This window comes from Venturia canescens, chromosome 5 (genome assembly GCF_019457755.1).
Source record: "Venturia canescens isolate UGA chromosome 5, ASM1945775v1, whole genome shotgun sequence".
Classification (NCBI taxonomy): Eukaryota; Metazoa; Arthropoda; class Insecta; order Hymenoptera; family Ichneumonidae; genus Venturia; species Venturia canescens.
The window spans coordinates 1018031-1039376 of record NC_057425.1 but is presented as its reverse complement, the minus strand read 5'-3'; the positions used below and the strand labels follow the sequence as shown (position 1 = coordinate 1039376).

At 43.1% G+C, this 21346-nt stretch overlaps 2 protein-coding genes across 8 annotated transcripts in view; one reads left to right on the top strand and one right to left on the bottom strand.

Annotated features, from left to right (window-relative positions):
• Positions 1-15605, top strand: part of Fak (protein tyrosine kinase 2 Fak) — a 37425-nt gene extending 21820 nt beyond the window's left edge. For 2 of the 7 annotated variants that reach the window (XM_043418825.1, XM_043418823.1), the window contains exons 2-19: positions 5020-5470; positions 5610-5759; positions 5896-6084; positions 6198-6326; positions 6593-6815; positions 7102-7137; positions 7277-7408; positions 7533-7715; positions 7803-8210; positions 8294-8498; positions 8604-8683; positions 8807-10977; positions 11950-12102; positions 12178-12330; positions 12434-12533; positions 12609-12840; positions 12943-13240; positions 13323-15605. In XM_043418825.1, coding sequence (XP_043274760.1) covers positions 5030-5470; positions 5610-5759; positions 5896-6084; positions 6198-6326; positions 6593-6815; positions 7102-7137; positions 7277-7408; positions 7533-7715; positions 7803-8210; positions 8294-8498; positions 8604-8683; positions 8807-10977; positions 11950-12102; positions 12178-12330; positions 12434-12533; positions 12609-12840; positions 12943-13240; positions 13323-13676 — 5637 coding nt within the window. In that variant the 5' untranslated portion in view covers positions 5020-5029 and the 3' untranslated portion in view covers positions 13677-15605. Of the gene's footprint in view, positions 1-774; positions 2234-5019; positions 5471-5609; positions 5760-5895; positions 6085-6197; positions 6327-6592; positions 6816-7101; positions 7138-7276; positions 7409-7532; positions 7716-7802; positions 8211-8293; positions 8499-8603; positions 8684-8806; positions 10978-11949; positions 12103-12177; positions 12331-12433; positions 12534-12608; positions 12841-12942; positions 13241-13322 lie in introns of those variants that run through there. The other 5 variants (XM_043418822.1, XM_043418820.1, XM_043418826.1 and 2 more) reach the window with 5 other exon arrangements.
• A 740-nt stretch (positions 15606-16345) lies between these two features.
• Positions 16346-19364, bottom strand: LOC122410589 (sister chromatid cohesion protein DCC1). Its single transcript, XM_043418838.1, has 8 exons — positions 18992-19364; positions 18571-18747; positions 18283-18499; positions 17835-18027; positions 17546-17762; positions 17303-17412; positions 17006-17189; positions 16346-16915 (listed from the first exon to the last, which is right to left on the bottom strand). The coding sequence occupies exons 1-8, from the start codon at positions 19030-19032 to the stop codon at positions 16810-16812; spliced, it is 1245 nt and encodes a 414-aa protein (XP_043274773.1). The 5' UTR covers positions 19033-19364; the 3' UTR covers positions 16346-16809.
• Between the last annotated feature and the right edge of the window lie 1982 nt (positions 19365-21346).

Here is a 21346-nt window from a genome sequence, read left to right as displayed (position 1 = left end):
ATGACATATGGGAAACGTTGTAATAAATTTATTTTTATTTCGCAACGATAAATTTTACAACGATGGCTTTTGCAATTGGACTCACAAATTAATTGTCGCGCCGGCAAAATATTTTATAAACGCCAATATAACGACGAAGAAAAATAGCATTTGAATGTAACGGCTTTTTGCTTTTGTTTTTTTTTTTATGACTCATCTCATTTCTTGGTCGTCAATCGAGGCTTCGCGCAGAAACTCCAAAATTCGACGATACGACGACTGAGCTCGATCAATAGCAATGCCCCTGAATTTTTCTTTCTTACTCTCAAATCACCGAAATTTTCTCTCCTTTCTCCCTCTCTTCGTTTTCGCCATTTCTATCCCTTCTCTCGACTAGGATTGAAGAAGTCTGTCCGTTGCAACGTATCGTGGGATTTTTGAACTCCAAGATCGAGGAAAATGTGACGAGTTGCGAGGGCCGTGCGTTCGCTCCGCGAACGTGATCATTCGTCATATTATTATACACAAAAGAGAACAATATACTCGAGTATAAAGAATGATGATGGTATCCGCATATTTATCATATACGTTCACGGTCTGGCTATGGACGAAGATACGAAATCATGTGTGTACTGTATGAAAATAGCGTGGGAACGTTTACGAGCAAAAGTCAGAGAGTCTACCCACGCAGAAAGGAAACCGCGAATGAGAGAGGAGTGTCGAAGTCGGGAGGAGGGAGGGAGGGTGCGAAAGCAAAGTGTCGGCTCGCACACCGTGCAGCCGGACAGCGGATCAGTTTGCGCTTGACGACTGCGGCTCTCTGGGAAGCATTCTCATTTCTCTCCTCTTCGATAAATTCATCCACGGCGCATACACACACGTGTATACAAACATCGCGATCACGTCGGACGGTGCTTTTGCGTAACAAAGTGTGAATTACTCGAGCGCGATCATCGCATTCGCGCTTCCAGTTTCTCTTCTCCATCCGCGAAAACAGGCCCGAGTTCTCGTACATTGGCAATCGGAGCTCTCCGAATTGTTCGTTACGAGTTGCTGCTCTTTGATTTTTCCGCTCGAAGATACCGTCAAAATACCCCGTTAAATTGGGTCCTTTCCAAAACCCATCGACGAGTGTGCGTTCACATTTGAGACAAATAAAACTCGAACACGCGCTTCGAGTCGCGCGCGCGATTAAAATAATTCTTCTTTCCCTCCCTTCGCTTCTCCATTATCGAGTGTTACGCGGATAAATTCGTTTTAGAAAACACTCGGAGACCGCTCTAGAAATGGTTAGGGAAAGTGAACAACGCGAGGTGGAGTAAAGGCAGGCAGAAGAAAGAAATCAATTGGAATGTTCCTCGCTCCAGTACGCTTTTCTATCCGATCATCTCGTAAAAATGGACCAATTTTATTCCCTCTTCTCGTAACTCGCCGAACGTGATGCCGGTGCTGCTTCGTCTTCTCGTTCTTCTGGCCCGAGACGGAGCCGACGCAACGATCAGGACTTTACTGAGGTTGCGTTCGCCAACGATCCACCAGGTGTTGGCCGACTGTCGCAATCAGCCGCCCACGCGCGAAACGGACAAATTGAGCGATCGACGGATCGGCTGACAATCGCGACGAGCCGTCTCTCCTTTACTGCAAATACGGGAGCGCGTTTTCGCATCGGAACCGTGCGAATGAGCCGATTCGGTGTTAGCCGCCGTTGCAGCTCGCGGGGGTGGGAAAAAAATGCGGGCGATCGCGACAAGCGGACGTGGGAAATGGTCTCGATTTCTCAGGCGAAATTTGAATGCCGTTTTGTTTTATTTTCAAAAGCGATCGTCGCCGTATTCGCGGAGACACGCGGACGAATGTGCTTGTGAGAACAGTGAAGAAGTACGAGGTACGGACGCGTACACACCGAACGCTTCACCCCGTGGACCGAGGGTCGTGGCGAGAGAATAAACGGCGATAATAACATGCTGAGCATCGTCGAACGCAAGGACAGTCGTACGTCGTGGCCAATGACGCGCTTCCCCGACGGAAACGTGGACAATTTGCGCGGTGATAATAAGACGGTGGGTGATTCGAGAGTGAGAAGAAACGGGTCGAATAATTTTGGTGCCGGAAGAGACGTAGCTCGTGAAGGTGCTTGGCAGAGGAACAGCAAAGCTCTCTTCTGCGCTCTGGGTCAGCTGGGCTGTAACGATTCGCATTACACTCCGGACACGGTTGGAACGTGGAAATTTCACAGGGTCCCTCCCCGACAGAGGTAAATCGCTGATTCGATCCTCGATCGAACCGACATTGCTTCTCACCGCTGGAAAATCATTACAAAAAACATCGAGCACGTGTGTGCCAAAAATTTCGATTTTTGCGAGAATTTTTATTTTTTCGATGTAAAAAAAATATTTGTCGGTCTCGCTGTCGAAAGGATTCGCGTAAGTTTTAACGGCGTTTTAAACACGGCGAGATGGGCCGACGCGTGTGCCCGGCGACGCGGTTCACGTAATCGTAATCGCGCCAACGAGCGGAGATACTTTCGATGAAATTCATGCGAGAGAAAGTAACGGGAAAAGGCGGAGCGTGGGCGATTATGTAGGTGCAGGTGCGTCTGGCGGAACGAATGATGCTGCAGCGGCAGGTCAGGGTTGAAGATCTCGCGATGCGCAATCTATATCCTTGATTTTCTGCGAGCAAACAGATATTTATTTGTCGCACAAGCTGCCAATTTATTCCGAGTATCTTCGTTTTGATGAGCAACCGAAATTCCTTTAAGATCGACGCGACCCAACATCCGCCGCCGCGATATCGGGGACTGCTGATGACGAAAAAAACATCGATCGAACTCGGCTCTCGCGCGAGCCCCTTTCATCGAATCTTTTTGTTGCTAGAAAACCTCTTTTGGCTCGAAGCTCGGAACGAAACGATCGAACGGTGCCGCCACCAAGCGATCCTGTTCCCTGCTATTTGACTCTGCGGAAATGGAGTTGCCGCATATTCATTGCGTGCACGCGATATGTTCATACCGTCCGGTGAATTCCAACCTCCTCGCATTATTCTAGCAAATCTTTTATACGTACCTCCTGCGTGCATGGTTTTTTCTCTCTCTCTCTCTCTCTCTTTCTCTCCGTGCGAACGTATATATTTTCATGTATTAAACTTTTTACACCCTTTGGCATTGGCCCGCGAGCTGCTTTTTTCCGAGGGGAATAAAGAAAGGAAAATAGGTAGGCACCTCATGTGGAACGCTGCTCCCAGGACAATCACATTTCGAAAGAAGCTCCCTTTCAATTAGATCCCCGGTGCCGCGCATCAGACGATATCAAAGCGTAATTTCGCACACTGAGAAAAAACTTGATGGCAGGTTATACTAAACTGCCATAGTAAAGTGTGTTATGGTTTAATTTGTTGAGAGATATCGATGTGAGATGGTCATGTTACTTTTGAGCAAACTATAATTGCTACGTTCACTTGACGCATTTCAATAGTGCGTGTGTATGTGAATATACCATTTGAGAAACTACTATTAAATATCGTGAAAAGTTGGACATGAGATACGCGTATGTGGAGAATTGTAAACAAGTAGCAATTCCCATAATTGCATGGAGATATAATTCGGTTGAACATATTTTTTTAATTAAAAATACGTAGTAACCCGTAGACTGGTGCAAATTTGCACCCACAAAAATGTCAAGTGTCTAGAATTTCAAAATTCCTTTCTCTAGTTTGGCCATTCCGCTATAATAAAATTTGATTTTTCATATTTTAATGATCGTAATCGATTACTAAGGAATTGTTACCCCTAAAAAGTCTCGTTGTAAGATTCATTCGATAGGTTCATGGATAAAATAGAAACGTTTTGAAAAGTCCACGTGCAAATTTGCACCAGTGTGGTGAGCGTGAAAAGTCAAAAAAATCGATTGTTTTCGAAAGTGTTTTTAAGATAGTCGCGAAAATAACTCACGATAGCGAGCTTTTCGGTATATTAGTTTCAAGGATATTTCAAAAGTAGAAAAACATTTTTTTTTATGTGAGAAATACTAATTTGTACATGGTTTATGCGCAAAATCCGAATGTCCAAGTTTCTCAGCTCCGTACAGTGTGGAGATCGTAATTAGTGTCTCCAGCAAAAATTCCAATTTTTTTCTGAACCCGTAAAACTTACGAAATTCTACATTTTCAGCGAGTTTTAAAAAAACCATTCTAAAGAAGAAGAACACACTTCAACGTGCCGTAAATATATAATTTCGCAATTTTTTCTGGTTTTTTCGGAATATTCAACAACGAACGACCGAGTCGTTGATAGTACGAAGCGTATGAGCTCCGTGAAGCGCCAACTGCTCATTTATCGAATAATTCTTCGTTCCACGCAAGTTCGCTCGCCGTTGTCCCGCGCGCGACGGTAGCTACGGCAACCTCCGGCCGTACAATACTGCCCTTTAACCGGAATAAGCCATGCGTTAAATGCACCTTGCGCCGCTTAACCTTCGTTTTTTCCCCCGCGTTCCCCAGCAGGTTCTTCTTCGTGTTGAATGTTGATGAAAAGTATCGGGGGGTGCGTATGCTCGTACGTTAAGGTAAGAGAGAATAATTTCCCCGAGGTATCCGCATAACGCATCAAGATTCAGAGAAACGCAGGCTCAACTCCGATATACGCGTGAGAGCTAGAGTAGGTGGGCCTCTCGCCCGCGCGCGCAGCCGTACTTTCTGCGAAGCGTCCTCACGCTCGGCCGACCTCCTGGACGGGCAAAATCACGTCTCAAATGGACGATGGCGATGGAATAAACGTTGCTTGTCGGCTTGTGAATCACGGAGATTTAGCGACGAAACGGAAATTCTTTGCCGAGATATACCGGAACGGATCCATTTCTAATTTCATTCCATATGAACAAAAAAAAGTGAGGATGAGGGATTCGTGGAAGTGTATAAAAAAACGTATGAAAACAGCGTCGAAGTAAAACCGGGGATTTTAGCCGCTCTCGCATCAGCGCTCGAACGGAGGCGGCAGCGTTTCGTAATACTCCATTGATTCCAATTTCTTTTCCACCTTTACAGCCATGAGGGCATGAGCGCCGGAGGAGACGGAAGCGGAGTAGGCGGTGGTGTACAAAATGCCGGTGGAGGTGGGAGGAACACGCCGCCGCATGGATCACCAACGCCAATGGACAAAGCCACCTTGAAAGTACACTTGCCGAACGGCGGTTTCAACGTTGTCAAATTTGGCGACGCGATCGATGTAAAAGGCATTATTTCACTGGTGACCAGCCGTTTGGCCGTCGGCACGAGGCATTATCGAAATCTCTACGCTATGAGACTTCACCATCCTGGGTCCGGCGAAAGCTACTGGCTTCATCAAGATACCACCATGTATCAGGTGCAAGAAAAATACGAGAGGAAACATCCCCATAGCGAGTGGAGATACGAACTCAGAGTTCGTTATTTGCCACAAAATCTAAACGACCTTCACGAGAAGGATAAAGTCACCTTCTATTACTACTACGATCAGGTGAATATTCATTTTTTTTTGCTTTCCACGTCGCCGGCTCCATTCCGAGAATGAAACAGCTTCCGGTCTGTGGTTTAATTATTTATTCACCTCTCAATTCTGCGAATGCCTTGTTCATTGAACTGTTTTTTGTCTCCAGGTACGAAATGATTATCTGAACGCGAACCACGTAGCGTTGGACCAAGATGTGGCTGTTCAACTCTGCTGTCTAGAAATACGCTACTTTTTCAAAGACATGCCTCAAGTCGCTCTCGACAAGAAAAGCAACTTGGAATATTTGGAGAGAGAGGTACGTAAGCGCGAGTGACGACGCGAACGAGCCTGCGGACGAGCGCGCGAACGGAGCTGATTAATTCGCAACGATGTGGAAAGAAGGGGGAGCGAGAATTATTTTCGCAAATGAGAAATATTTGTCGTTTTTATAGGTGGGACTGCACAAGTTCCTTCCGCGATCGGTGCTGAACGGTGTGAAAGCAAAAACTCTGAGAAAACTCATACAGCAACATTTCAAAAAAGTCGCCGCCCTCACCGAGCTCGAATGTATGTTCAAGTTCTTTGAGCTGTTACAATCTCATTATAGATTCGATCAAGAGAGGTTCATATGCGCTTTGGGGGTGAGTCGTGGACCAACTACTTGCAAGAAAATTGCTGAAAATGAGAAAATTAAGGATACGAGTCTGCGGAAAGGAGCGCGCTCGTTATTGTTTATTGATTTTTCGTTTTACAGACAAGTTGGTCGATACGCGTAGAGCTAGTCATCGGGCCTGATCTTGGAATCTCTTACATGGCGCATCGAGGTGGGACCGTGGTGAGTCCCGAAATAATTTATCCTGTCTCTAGTGATGTGAATTTACAGGTAAATCATTCATATTGCCATTTATATTGAAATCCGTGGCAACGTTTACGGTAAAATAACCGGCAATTTCAATGACGGAAGCCCAAAGTTTCGGCTAATCGTTATCACACGAGATTCATTGTTAGATAAATAAAAGAGGCACGTTTTCCTAAGGAAAGCTTCGAACAAGCCGGTTATTCGACCACACTCGCATCGCTATCTGATTTTTATTTCAGTTTTTCTCGTACGTTTGATCGATCGAGTTGACCCTTCATCTTTCATTTCAGCCAACGAGAATGGCGGAATTTTCTCAAATTCAGTCGATACAGACTCTTGTTTCTGACTGCAAAGAACACGCAAAGGCTTGTATAAAGTTGCGAGTCGCGGGGGCTGCTGAAACGCTGAGCATCACCTGTTCGAGCCTCGATCAAGCCGAGAGCCTCGCTGATCTCATTGACGGCTATTGCAGACTCGTAACGGGCAGCAATACGTCGCTCTGGAATCGCAAGGGTAAGATCTCGATGCAAGTTTTTTAACGCTCCCAAAGTACCACTCAACGTTGATGTTACAAGAAGAAAACCAGACTCCAAATACGAGAATCGAGACACTTAAATTTCGAAAATTATTTAAAATTCTTGAAAAATGAGCCACAACTCGTAATCGTCTTTTTCCACCCTCGTATCAATGTACATTTAAAAATTCAAAGTCGTATTGTTTCATTATGGTAAGTTTATATCGCATTGTACATGTTAACTTCTCGACGTTTGACTAAAACTTGGCTCCTCGATGTTACAAGCTGCTTCATGGAAAAACTATCCCTGTCCTTGCAAAGGTTTGTATTTCTTAATTCGCATCTTATGGGCGGTAGTCCAAAAGTAGTTGGAAAACGAAGCCTCGTTCTCTCAAATTTGAGCTAAATATTATGATACGACTCTGAGAATAATTTCGTTTTCATTACTTTTTTGTGATAGACGCTCATCCACCGAAGTACAGGCAAGATGGCTCCGGCAGTCCGGAGAAGAATGCCGGTAAAACTGGCACTATTTTATCGGAGGATTATGCCGAAATCGTCGACGAGGAAGGCGACTACTCGACACCAGCCAGTAAATACTTTTCCTTTGGTCAAAGTTTTCAAGTCTTACGATTATCGCGACTCGACCGTCACTCCGGAATTCAATTACTATTTCTTATGCCAGCGGTTTATGTGCGTTTTTGTTTTTCCAACAGCACGAGATTACGAGATCGTGAGAAACCAAGTGGAGCTCGGAGAAATAATTGGAGAGGGTCAATTTGGGAATGTGCACAAAGGCTCGTACAAAGGACGGGACGGTCAGTCGATCGCCGTTGCGGTAAAAACGTGCAAGGTCGATGCCGACTCGGCAACAGCTGATAAATTTCTCGAAGAAGCCTGTGAGTCGAAAGAAGAATATTGGAATTGATGAAAAAATGAATTTTATCACGAGTTCGAATTGTACGAAGAAATTTCGATGATTACAGATATAATGCAGCAGTTCGAGCATCCTTACATAATAAGACTGATCGGTGTGTGTTCGGAAGCGCCGATATGGTTGATAATGGAACTAGCCAAATTGGGGGAGATGAGAGCTTATTTACAATCGAACAAGCATCGTCTCGATCTCGCGACTCTTCTTCTCTACACTTTTCAATTGAGCACGGCCTTGTCTTATCTCGAGAGTAAAAAATTCGTTCATCGTGACATAGCGGCGAGAAACGTGCTCGTATCGTCGCATAATTGTGTCAAGCTCGCTGATTTTGGTCTGAGTAGATGGGTCGAGGATCAGAGTTATTATATTGCGAGCAAATGTAAATTACCCATCAAGTGGATGGCACCTGAAAGCATTAATTTTCGAAAATTCACCACCTCTTCGGACGTGTGGATGTTTGGTGAGTCTTTAGGAGCTGTTGGAATTACTTTTCAACGACTATTCCAATAATAAAGTGGGAATCGTTGTTTCGGTCTCATTCAGGTGTATGTATGTGGGAAATTTTGATGCTCGGCGTAAAACCATTCCAAGGAGTCAAGAATAATGAAGTTATTCGTAAGCTCGAGAACGGTGAACGGCTGGCACTCCCGAACCATTGTCCGCCAAGATTGTACTCGCTCATGTCGCAGTGTTGGAGTTACGAACCGAGCAAACGGCCAACTTTCAAAGATATTCGAGAAAATTTACAGTTAGTATTCATTCATACGTTTACACTCTTGTCGATATATTTTCATGAATATTGAAAACTTGAAGATTACGAGCAACGATCGTGGTGTTTTGTTTATTCATCTAGCGAAATCTTGTTGGAAGAGAAACATCAGCAACAAGAGACGATGAGACGCGAGAATAGGAGAGTCCAGGCAATGTCTTGGGGTGAGTGGCGAAATAGAAACGTAAAATTGGCGAGTGCGCAGCTTTGGAAAATACTCCGGTCGATTATCAAGCGTCGGGTCGCAATTGTACTTGTCGTCGATCAACGTGTCATTGTGTTTTTAGGTGCCGACGAGGTCCCACCTCCAAAACCGTCGCGTCAGCCGCAGATTCAGTCGGAGCAGCAACAAACGAGCACAGCTGCAGCTCCAGTTTCAACGTACATCGTCGCACAAAGTCCGGAGGTATTGGCCCAATTATTGAAGGACAATCAAGCGCGGGGGGTATGTCCCTCTGTTTATACGACGCCCGCTTCGCCCTTCAACACCCTCGCAGTACAATTCCAAGAGGAGGACAAGGTCCTTACTACATCGGTAGTCACGGATCTGCCCTTTTTCGATTCGACATCCGTAACGTCAGAGACGACAAGCAGCCCGTACAACGACTCACAGTCGACATGCGGTGACTCAACACAGTCCGAGACGAATATGGATTCGATCGAATCCTCGGAAACATTATCCCCAATGATGTCAAGCCTAAATATCACGGATCCAGTCCAAATACAATCTTCTTCTCCTGCGTCGTGTCGAAAACAACGGAAGATTAAAGAGATGCAAAATTTGTATTCGGTCAGTTCGAAGATCGTTGGTAGTATAACGGGTGACGTTTATTCACCGGTGCAAAAATTTTCATCGGTCGCCTCTTCGTCTCCGGTATCAAATGCAACGACGACCACGACGAGCACTAGCAATACCTCGTGCGGTGCTGAGATTTACGGTCCGGTGGCTAATTTTACTCAGAGCTCAGCGATAATGAGCAATTTTTCACAATCCCCATCAGTAGGAGGAAATTATTGCGAAAATCCTGGTATTTACGGACCCGGCGGTTTAAACAATTCGATCAACGCTCAACACCTGGCTAATTCAAATTCGACTCATTTCCCGGTTAGCTCGCATGTCTCAAATTCAAGCTCTGTAATGCCCGCTTTTTCCACTACCAATATGTCCCAAGCTTCGAGCATTCCCGTATCTCACAACACCAGTTATTCTTCTTCTCCTTCTTCGTCTCCGTCCTTGTCCTCCGCCGTTCACTCCATCTCCGCCCCGCCCCCTTGCTTTTCTTCTTCGTCTCCTTCGCCTACTCCCTCATCTCTCGTCTCAACTTCGTCGATTCCCATCGTATCGTCCTGCTCGTCGACGGCTTCGAGCAATTATTGCAATACCTCTCTTGCCGATGGTGGTGGTGGTGGCGGTGGCGGTGGTGGCAGTGTCGCTTGTATGAGCTCCGTGAGCAACGCAATACCGAACTCTGGTATAGAATGCTTGTACGGCCCGGTTCTTAAATTTCGCGCACAAACCGCGGTCAGTCAAAACTGTGTTGAATTGAAAGCAGCTACGCCGCCCAACGTTTCCTACATGCAAAATCCACGAGCCGTCGTTGTCAACAGTCCAACACTGGGGCAAAACTATTCGCAACAACAGCAGCAGCAGCAACAACAACAACAACAACAACAACAACCTCAACCGATCTACGTTCAGAATTATCAGCCACAGCAGATATATTCAAACGTTGGACAATCGGGTCAACCGATTTACTTGACTCGCGGACAATTTTCGACGAGCTCGCAAAAACCACAAAACGTCAATCAAGCCCAATGCATTATAACATCGGGCCAACAGTACATGACTCACCATCACGCGCAGATGAACGATCAAAACCAAATATACACCGTTCACGCGATACCGGCAAACGTTATACAAGCGCATAAAATGCAAAATTTCGAGCCTCGCAACAACGTAGCCGTTCACCCCCAAGCCAATTACCCACTTGGACAATCGTCTCAGCACAAAGTCGAACATATCACCAACACCGGACTCATTCACGGGCACGTAGTTTACTCGCAGTATCCTCTTTCCTGCTCGTCTCAGCCGCATCAGACCAATCAGTACGTAGCGCAGGACGGCGCTACTAATTTTATTCCCAACGAGATGGATCATCACAAACAGCAACAGCAACAACAGCACTATGGTCAGATGCCACAAATGATAAATTACGGACAAGTCAGTCACGTCATACCGCAACACTGTTTAACTAACTCTGCGATCGTTCAACAATGTGGCCCACAAATTGCCAGTGGTGTCGTCGCCAGAGTAACCGCCAGTGTTCCTCATAACAAAGGGGACGAACAACACTATTCAGCGGATTGCGATTTACCCGGCTCGCTCGTGTCCACCGGAGTCGACGACGGCACCGTATCCTCCAGCGGTTCTATTCTCGAGGACTCGAAGCCAGAGCAGGTTTGACAACCAATGACAACCTCTAGGAATTTACAAACGCATACGTCACGAGAACAAAGAGCAAAAAAAAAACAAACAAAGAATGCGACAAGCCGAATGATCGTTTTTCACATTATTTCCAGTTGGTTTTCGGTGGGACTTTTTTTTCTATTTAGAGATGCACCGTAAATTTTTTTTTCCTTTCTTTTTTGAGACACGCTTGAACTTATCATTTTTTCAAGCTCCTTGCGAGGACTGAAACGATCGATCGGACACCCGCGCTGCACGCACTACGTAGGATGTGGTTTGCGCATGGAGAGTTATTTTCGCGATGCATCCGTCGCTCTTGTTTTATTTATTATTTCCGTTTGTATTTTGATTTATTTTTTATTTTTCTCCTCCTGGTATTGGAGCCTGTAGTTTGGTTGTTTGTTTGATACCGTGCATGCAAAACCATATATTTTTTGACCAGTATAATTTTGGAATTATGCATCTCTTTAATCTTTTTTTAATATTCCTACACCTGTAGGTATTACAAAATATCCCATTCCCGTCATTAGATTTACGTCTTCTTTGTACATATTCCGCATATACATTCGCATCGGAATGACTTATATTCATTGATATTATTATCGTTACCTCACGTTTGCCAATGAATCACACTTAATGCCAATTATTTTATTCCGTCTGAATTTTAGTACTTTACGATACACAAATAATCTGAAAAGAGTCTTTGGAAACACGTAACGATACAAGTTCATAGCGGCTGGAATCGTTGAAAGTTATTCAACGTGTAACGAATGAAAAATAGCCGAATTTATTGAGATTTTAATATCGCGGAGTATAAAAATTCGGATCTGATAGAAATTTGGCCAAGAAATATTGTAAGTGGGGCTCTACATCGGACCGTTTATTGTTGCTATACGAGAAAACGGTGGTTACATCGTTTCCGTGTTTTATCCCGTTACCAATGTTTTACTTTCGCTCTTGTAGTTTCAGAGAAACGCCCATTCACAGATTCTCGAGAGCAGCTCGAACGAGGGTAACTCGTGCAACGTTGACGACGAGCAGAAATTATTGGAGCAACGGCTCTTTGAACAACAAAGACAATCGGAAGAGGACAGTCGATGGCTCGCGAGAGAAGAGGTACGCAGCTGCAAAGACATTACGCCCTCTTATTCCAACACGAATCGAGCCATTTTTGCTTTTTCCAAATCATAGAAGCGGCTATCGATCGCAACGAGCGGGGACGAAAGTGCGAGTCCGCCGATTCCGAGGTCCATGACGCAATCACCGAACCACGAAACGACGCATAGTGCCAATACGAGCTCGTTAGGATCGGACAAGGGATCAGACAAAGTCATAATCGTGAAGGTACATTTTGGACAAAATTCGTGGCCGTTGGTCGTAGACGAATTTATTACTTTTTCCATTAAATTTAAAAGACATTTGAAACATTTGTTTTTTAATCGAGTAGAAAATGGAGCCTGCTCCTACAGCGGATTTGGACAGAACGAACGACAAAGTGTACGACTGCACGACGAGCGTTGTACGGGCAGTGATGTCGCTCTCCCAACGTGAGTACGAACGAGCCCGACAGTGCCGATAAGAGTATGATTTTTTAATTGAAAAAACTAAAATTTTCATGGCAGGAGTACAACAGAGCAAAGCGGATCAGTACTTGGAAATGGTGCGAAGGGTAGGAGTCGAACTGCGCGCTCTCCTATCGTCGGTGGACGCTCTCGTTGAAATTTTGCCTGGCTGTGCGCATCGCGAGGTCGAAATGGCTCACAAAGTCCTCAGCAAAGATATGGCGGAACTCGTATCGGCTATGAAATTGGCGCAAAGTTACAGTTCGACGACCCTCGACGCTGAATATAGAAAGTAAGAACGAAACGACAATAGCGATTTTGAATGAGCTCTGCTCTTTTGAATTCAAACTTTACGTTCAATGATTAATCGATTAACATTCAACTGTGTTTCCAGAGGGATGTTGTCCGCAGCTCACATTTTAGCTATGGACGCAAAAAATCTTTTGGACGTAATAGATTCGATTCGTATTCGTTACCCCCGCGTGAACAATCAAATATGCGAAAAGCACAACGAAATAACGTGCAACTCCCGGCAATCGACACCGGAAAATCGCATACGTTCGAGCCAATCGGGCGAGCAGTTGTTACTCGGGCGAAGCCAATCGACCGAAAGGTCAGAAGCACCGTTCAGGCAGAGTCAGAGCGGTGATTTGCTTCATCGACTCGGACAGTCCGTCGATCGAGCATTCCAGGTAAATTCAGTTTGAATTTTGTCTATTTTCAAAAATCATTCAAACTAAAATGTGCATAATATTTCACTAATGGGAATTCCAGGGTAGCCAGACGAACATGAACGCGATTTCGAGTCTGGAGCGACGTCACCACATGGTGACGAACAGTTTGGAGAGGAATTCGACGTCGAGGAAACAAGTAGGAACGAACAGCTTGGAGAGAAGAAGACCGTCGATAACGACGGGTTCGAGCGCCACGAGTTCCTCGCGTAATCCGGTCAGTTTACCACCGATTGTTCCGGTCACGTGTAGCCTCGTACAAACGATAGCGCCGGTTATTCATCCGAGTCAGATAATAACGACCGACGTGAGCCAGCAATTGGGTCATTCGACCAACAGCAGCAACAGACAGCAAGTGATGAACGAGACAGCAGGGACACCGAACAACGATAGCTAACAACGAGGGCTCGTCCTCTGCTCCGAATGTCATTCGGTCGAAGCCTAAAAAGCGCAGCAGCGAGAAGCCATGAGGAAGGGGAGAAAAGGGGAAGGTGGACTATAAGTTTGAAGAAAAAGAAATTAGCAAGACGGCAAATGAAGACCATCATTCACCATCATCTTTTTTTTTCTTTCATCCATCACGCCGTTTCAAATATCAATTACGTCATAATCAGTATCAATAGTATTTAATGTGCGCAAATGCGCTCGAAGGATCCACCCGAGTATATCGAACACGGGGCATCGTTCACTTCCAAATGTAAATAAAACGACAAGGACGACGAACTCTTCGAGGTATGCCGGTTGGAAATTCTTTTCATTTCCATCAAAAGGAGGGACTCTATGTGCTTACGATTTTTTTTGTTTTCGTTTTGCGTCCTCTTTCGTACATACGATTTTTTCATGACTGCGTACTTGTAAGTAGGTACAGTATTTACTAGATTTTTAATTGTCTATTATAGTTAATATTATATTATCGAGGAAAGGTGAAATAATAGACCGTAGCTATTATTGAAATGACAACTCCAAAGCTTTAGGATTACTCAACAATATTTGTTAATTATTGTACGCTGTACGAAAAAAAGGAACTTACAACATCAGGGGCAACGATATTAAGAGAATAAATTACACAAACCATAGAGCCGGATGACGCATGCGAACTGATCGATTTCAATATATTTACACCGCATATCATACTACCCACCGTTGCCGCTGTTGCTGCTGCCGCTGATGCCACTGCGAGATACTCGTAGTCAACAAAAATTATCACTAGCAGCATTCAAGCTCTCACGCTTTTGTGGTACTTAGCGATGACGATATGGCTCTAGGAATTTATAAGGGAAACAAAAATTGAAAAATGAACATTTCGAAATTTTCATGGCCAACAGCCTGAGGATCTCTCCTCTGCCTCGCTCTACAGGCAGTTTATAATACATATAAATACATAAAAATATGAATATGAATGTATAAAAGACGACAAAATGTACTCGGAACAATAAGAACTTACGAGATCAGTCGCAAAAAATGAACTGTCCCACGATCGATGAATGAAAATGTAGACTCGTATTGAACTAAATCTGGTCAACAAAACTAGCGTCGTTATTTATTTAAAAAAAACTCTTTTTTTCATGCGCGCTCTCAGGGGTAAACCATGCCAAAGATGAAAAAGTTACAGATTACACGCATTTCGACAGAAATTATGTCCTCCACCGCAGATTGATCCTGCAGAGAGATTCTGATGCTACATTTTTCAATGGTATCTTCACGAGAGAATAATTCATCTGTAGAGGAACTTAATGGTAAGAAAGGCACCAGATCGAATCTCTATTTGAGATTCGGTACCAATTTCAAGTTTACATTTTCAAACATTGTTCGCTGGATGTTCCGTATAATTTTTTGACACTTGGATAGAAAAAATGTTTTTTTTTTTTTATTCTCTTTAAAAACCCACGTTAGACAATTTGGGTTTTTTTTTTTTTTTTTTAAAGAACGAAGATAACGAGAACATTGAGCGATCAATAAAATCAAGTCTTTCCGTGTTTCATGTGAAATTGAATCTATGTATATGGAACAATGAAAAAAACTTGATAATCGATGTTTCTTATTTTATCGATTAAAACGAGATGGTTGGTATGGACGAAAAGTGTTTGTGACACGATGAATTTCCAGCGCGCTAACGAAATGTTTGATTATTGATTATAAACGAGAAAAAATGGGTTTTGCATTGCCAAAATTGCGAATTCGGCCCACGTTCAACTCTAAAAACAAAAGAAAATGCGCCTCGTACGCGCGCGCGCGTTCATGTTTTTCGTAAACTTTCAACGACTCGATGTTGTAAATTTATTAGAAAAAAGCGAATAAAATAAATTATCCCGCGTATGATTATAAATATTACGATTCGAATGGTTTTTATTGTTGTGGAGAGAGCGAGAGGCATCTCAAAAAACAAGATATTATACTCCTCGCACACGGTCTTGAAACTACTGGCACTGGGATGGACGAGAATCTCTGTACAATGAATCTCTTGTGTTGATCTAATGAAATAAAACGTCGCTGTGATCGTTTGACCACGAAAGGTTGTTTTTCGACTCGTGTCACAAAGGCCGAGTCAAATTATTACGACCGTGATCTTTCGGAAAATCGGTGTTTGGAATGAAAAAAAAAAACCAACACGATAATTTAAAAATGATCGTATGGTTTTTAGCTCGTAACGCAAAAGGCATAAGCACATCAAAGGTTGAAATAATCTCAAGCACAATTCTTAGCATCGCGCGCTTTACAATCGCGTAAAAAATAAATATGATAACTGACGATTGTACAGAGGGCGGTAAACCAACATCACCGCGGTAACTGTGATCGGATTGAAAAAAATAACAATAACAATATAATTATTATTGTAAAAAAGTGCGCGCGCTTCTTCATTACGCGGTTGGCTAGATATTCTTAGATTTTTCGCACATTTATACGCAAATGACAATTCGAAGATTTTTCATCATTGAAAACAGTATCGATAGTTCCTATAACAAATTTTAACACATAATTCGTCTTCTCATCAAACCGATGAATGTTTTTTAGGAGAAAAAGATGCTCTCTTGTGAGGCATAAAAAGCTCGGAAAAAGAGGCCACAATCGTTCGTTTGCTGATCATTATTTATACAGAGTCATTTACATTTTGAATAGTAGAATAGTCATTTGAAATCTCGAAGACCATTGAAACGTGTATAAAAATTATATGTTTATTACGCCTTTAAGATATACTCAAATTTTAATTGAAGAACCAACATAGTTGGTTCAGCTAGAACAGCGTAATACAGCTTGTACTTTGAGAATTTTGATTCGTTGCGACTGCAACTAAAATCCGTACGAACTCAGCCGCTTATTTAACAAGCGAAAAGTTATTGATCTATTTTATTCACAGGAACAATAACTCGTTGAGGCATATGAGAATTGAAAATGAGAAAGTATGGTTCTCTCAAACTTGTGAGATTTCCCCTTAGATTCGTTCAATAGCCGGTGGGTGGAATTTTCAAAGAGTGAGGAATTCTTTGCTGGATGGAATCTTTGTAAAAAACGTTGGTATCACGCGTGCGGCACTACTTTCCATGCTTCGAACTGTAATACTTTATTCCATTGACGGCCGATGACCTCGCATATTTTGTCAGTAAGGCGTTTACGTCCGCATTTGGTGTAGTACATCGTCTACGAAGTGAAATTTGAGACAATCAATCGCACCACCTTTTCGACAGGATGAGATGAAAGAAAAAGATAAAAAAAGTTTTTCAACGTTACGAGATGTATGGTGTGATTTCATCGACGGTCCATTTATCTTTAACTTTGAAAAGCTCGTTCAATCTCGAGACAATGTCTTGCGAGAGGTGCGATTCCGAAAATGATATCACTTCCTTCTTCATCTTTTGAGGATTCCACTTGACGAGAGCTATTCCACGCAGATGCTTTTCATCTGGCTTCAATTCTACAGAAAAGCGATTCAATGAAAAAAAAAAAAAATACACACGCTGTCTAATAAAGACATATATATATATAAATTGAAAAATTCATATAATGGTAAACCGTATAGCATATTACTTTCAGGAGCTGCCAACGTCCAAGATTCCATAAAATGATCGAAATTGTTTACGGGCGAAGCAGCGAGCAATATTTGAGCCAAAAATTTGCAGCATTTGTCCTCTTTGTACCTGCAAATTTTTACAAAGAATCATTACAATATTATTTTCACTCGTTGTAGAACGAGTCGAAAAGAATAAATATCGATGAAGAGTATCAAGTATACTACATTGATGATGCATTGATAATTTTTTCCAGTATTACCTCCAAAGAGTTTCTCCCTTTGCATTCTTCTTTTCACCGGGCTCGGTGTACTTGTGAAAGATAAGATCGAAAACGGAGCGTGGCATAAATTCTTGCAAAGATTCGTAAGTGATTTCTTTGTCAACCTCGTCAATTTCCCACGAATTCTCCTCCAGTATATCCAACATCAGGCCGAAAGCTCGAGCTTCGAAATCAAACGCGACAAGACGGAAATATCCTACGAAAACAAACCAGGATACGGTGAATATCGAGAACGAATTTTTTGGATTTTAGTTCCTGAAGAATTTACCATCGATGTCGGCTATCAAGTATTCGGAAAAAGCTTCTCGCAATTCGTCCTCGCTTGCTTGAATGTGATTCTCGAGTTTTTCCCAATCATAAAGCTTATCACGATCCAATTTTTTTTCGTACTCGAGGCCATCGAAAGCGGTCGGTTGTAAAAGCGTCAATAATTCTTTCAAATTTGGTTTATATTCCTTTACCTGAAATAGTACATTTTTTACGCTGTACACCAATTTCTGTTTCCGTCCCCATCAAATTTTATTAACCGATGACTTTCTGTCAAGAACCATGAGTATTACCAATACGTTGAATATAATGGAGCTCTAAAAATCCGTATTATTCTGCCAAAAACAAAATTTCTCATATCCGCTAAGTGGATATAAGATGAGAATAATATTCGCAAATACGAATTGCCTCCTCTTTGTTTCTGAACTATGAATTTTTAATAGATTTACTTCAAAATAATTGTGAAATTGTCCATGTATCCTTGTCTCTTCTATGACCCTATCTTCAGGATCTGGGCAAACACCGCCCACGTCGTTTGCCAATTTGACATTCGGAGCCAGAAGCAAAACGTCTGAGATTTCTGTATCTTTTATGTCGTAAGTACGATTTTTGGTGCACAAAACTGCTGCTTTCCGATCAGTCTTGTCGTCGCCTTTGAAACAAAGCCTTAAAAAAGAACAAAAGTGACAATTAACAAATGAAACATGAATAATTTCAAAACATAGTTTCTCTCTTACCCAGAGCCTTGTTCCAACGCTTTCAACAAATTGCTATCTAACTCTATCAATCTATAGTCAGCAGCCTCAAAGCCTCGGGTGGGCGGTAGCAAAACTTGGCTTATCTGTTTCAGTTCCGATTCTTTGACATTGGCTAAGTCAAGGGCTTCGCTAATCTCTTCTAGGCTCCTCGAATAACTTGAAATAGAAAACCAAAAACATTTACAATAGCTTTTGCAATGACTTCGCACAATTATTTAATGCTCACAACAGGTGGACGATATTTTTCGAAACAGAAAAAAAATATCGAAAGATAAGAGGGACGAATGCTGGAAAAAATTTCTCGAAATTCAAAAATATAAATGTCTTTCAAATTCAAACGATTCCGCGATATCGATACTTTGAATAATTTCATCAACTGTCATAAATACAATGTACCTACCTGACTTGAACTTGCTCTTCATCACTCATATTATTTTCCATCGAATATTGACAATTCTCGACAATCAGTTATTGTGGTAAGGGTAATAGCTCTGCTCCTGTGTTTGGTAAACAATATCACATGCAGCACCGGTAACGTATTCTAAAAATACCATAACCTCAAAACAGTATGTTCGCAACGTCGCCACCTGCTTATTGCTACTTGAGAATCATAATCACTTCTTGCTTCAACCATCCTCGCTCGAATATGCCGACGAAATTTCTATTATTTTTACGAATTTTCTATAAAATTGCTGCGCAACATGAAGTAGAAAGAGACTGGTTCTGCTGGGAAGCAATAATCGAGTGATAAAATTTTTCAAAATGATCCAATGGAGGCATATTTTATGCCCTAAAAAAACATCACTGATTCAATCGCGTCATCGTTTCATTAAAGTGCGCGTATCGAAAAAAATCGAAACTATAACGAAGGTGTCGTTGATAAAATACTTTTATTCATTCATTCAGCTACCACTTTTTCAAACAGAAAGATGACAGGTTGATTGTTATCAAAAATACACACATATCGCCACATAAGAAATGCATCAAGAGGTCGTAGGAAAATTGACACTGCTCATAGTTTATACAAATAATGAATATATTTGTGCTGCAGAAAATATGTACGTTAAGGTACGGGGAGCGTATGTGACATAAAATAAGACGAAGGTTCAATGAAATTATTGACTCGATGGAGGATCGCCGCGACGTAGCGTTTCGATCGTAAATTCTTTACCGCTGTAAGACATTTCGAAACGTCTGAGTACATCAGAGTTGTGGAATCTTCTTTTAATATACCAATCGAAGGCGCGTGGCGAGGGTGTTCTGAGAGTAAATTTATGAGAAGGATCACCGCCGTTAAGGTACCAGTACCAAGTATCCATGCCGTACATCGCAGCAAGACGGGCGCGATTGTATTTGCTATAATCAAGTTCTCCCGGAGCGTAACATCTCGAAGCATAAGCGATCGCGACGATTTTCCCACTTTCCGGATCATTCTGTAAGAGAGCACACTGAACGGCCACATCGGACGCGTCCGTTTCGAGTATGAACGGTTCTTTCCAATTGGGGTAACTGAGCACAAGCTCTTGGGCGAAAGCTCGCTTCATGTCGTTGAAACTGTCAAGAGCTTCGCTCGTCCATACGAGCGTGTCGCTACGATCTTTGTTGTTCTTGAACAAATTGCTCATCGGTTTTATTCTCTCGGCATGATTCGGTACGAAACGTTTGTACGAGCTCAAAAGTCCGAGAAACCGGCTCAAGCAACGGCCAGTTTCCGGGGGCGATTCGTAGCTTCGTATTCTTTGAATTTTCTCCGGGTCAGGACGAAGGCCGCGATCCGTCACGGAAAAGCTGAGATAACGAACGTCGTTGGAAAATAATTGACACTTGGACGGCTGCAGCTTCAATCCGGCGTCTTGAATTCTCGAGAGTAATTTCCGAACTCTAACCTGGTGCTCTTCGATCGTTGGCGCGTAAACGATAATATCGTCATAACTGACGAAAGCGATGCTGGGGGCGTAGAGCATCTCGTCGACGACGGAATTCAGAAGGCGTTGAATACTCTGCGATGCATTTTTAATCCCGAGCGGCATACGCAAGAACTCGTAACGCTTCGTCCTCGTTGAGAATGCTGTTTTCTCGCGATCCTCAGGATCGAGCTCGATTTGATAGCACGCCGAAGCTAAATCGAATACGGAAAAATATTTGGAGCCGTGGAGAAGGTCCGTCAGTTCGATTACGTCCGGTATTGGAAAAGCGTCGCCCTCGGAATTTTTGTTGAGCTCCCGATAATCAGGCGACAGGCAGTAACGGGCGTTTCCCCGAGAATCGGGCCTCCTCTCGATCAAACGAATTGGCGAATTGTACGGAGAGTCGGAAGCCTGTACGATGCCGTCTCGCAGCAAGGAACCGACCCGAGCCTCGATCTCGTTCCACTCGTCCTCGGAGCAGTCCGATTCAATTTGAGGTACATTGATTACCTTTTCCGTCCTCGACTTTATTTTATATTTGAGTAATTTAGTGGGGGCCAATTTCTCGCCAGGTAGATAAAAACAATCGGCGTACTCCTCCAGTGTTTCGATGACGGATACCCGATCGTCATCGGCCACTTCGACCGGTACGAATTTTCGCAATTCACTCAGCTTATTTTCGGTCGGAACACCTGCCCAACTCCCTTTTTCACGGGCTATCCGCGCCTCCTTAACCCCTTTACGTAGTTTCAATTTGTAATCCGGTATCAATTCTTCTCCCATCAATATCGGCACGGACGCTGGAATCCCGAATAACGCACATTTCCTCCGTGACATCGGCTCTAATT

Bases quoted from the DNA above. Each gene is read 5' to 3' on its own strand.
- LOC122410589 (XM_043418838.1), bottom strand. From the start codon at position 19,032: ATGGAAAATAATATGAGTGATGAAGAGCAAGTTCAAGTCAG. The intron at 18,748-18,991 runs GTAGGTACATTG...TTCTATTTCAAG, and splicing joins GAAGAGCAAGTTCAAGTCAG to TTATTCGAGGAGCCTAGAAG. The intron at 17,763-17,834 runs GTAAATTCTTCA...TTGTTTTCGTAG, and splicing joins CTTGATAGCCGACATCGATG to GATATTTCCGTCTTGTCGCG.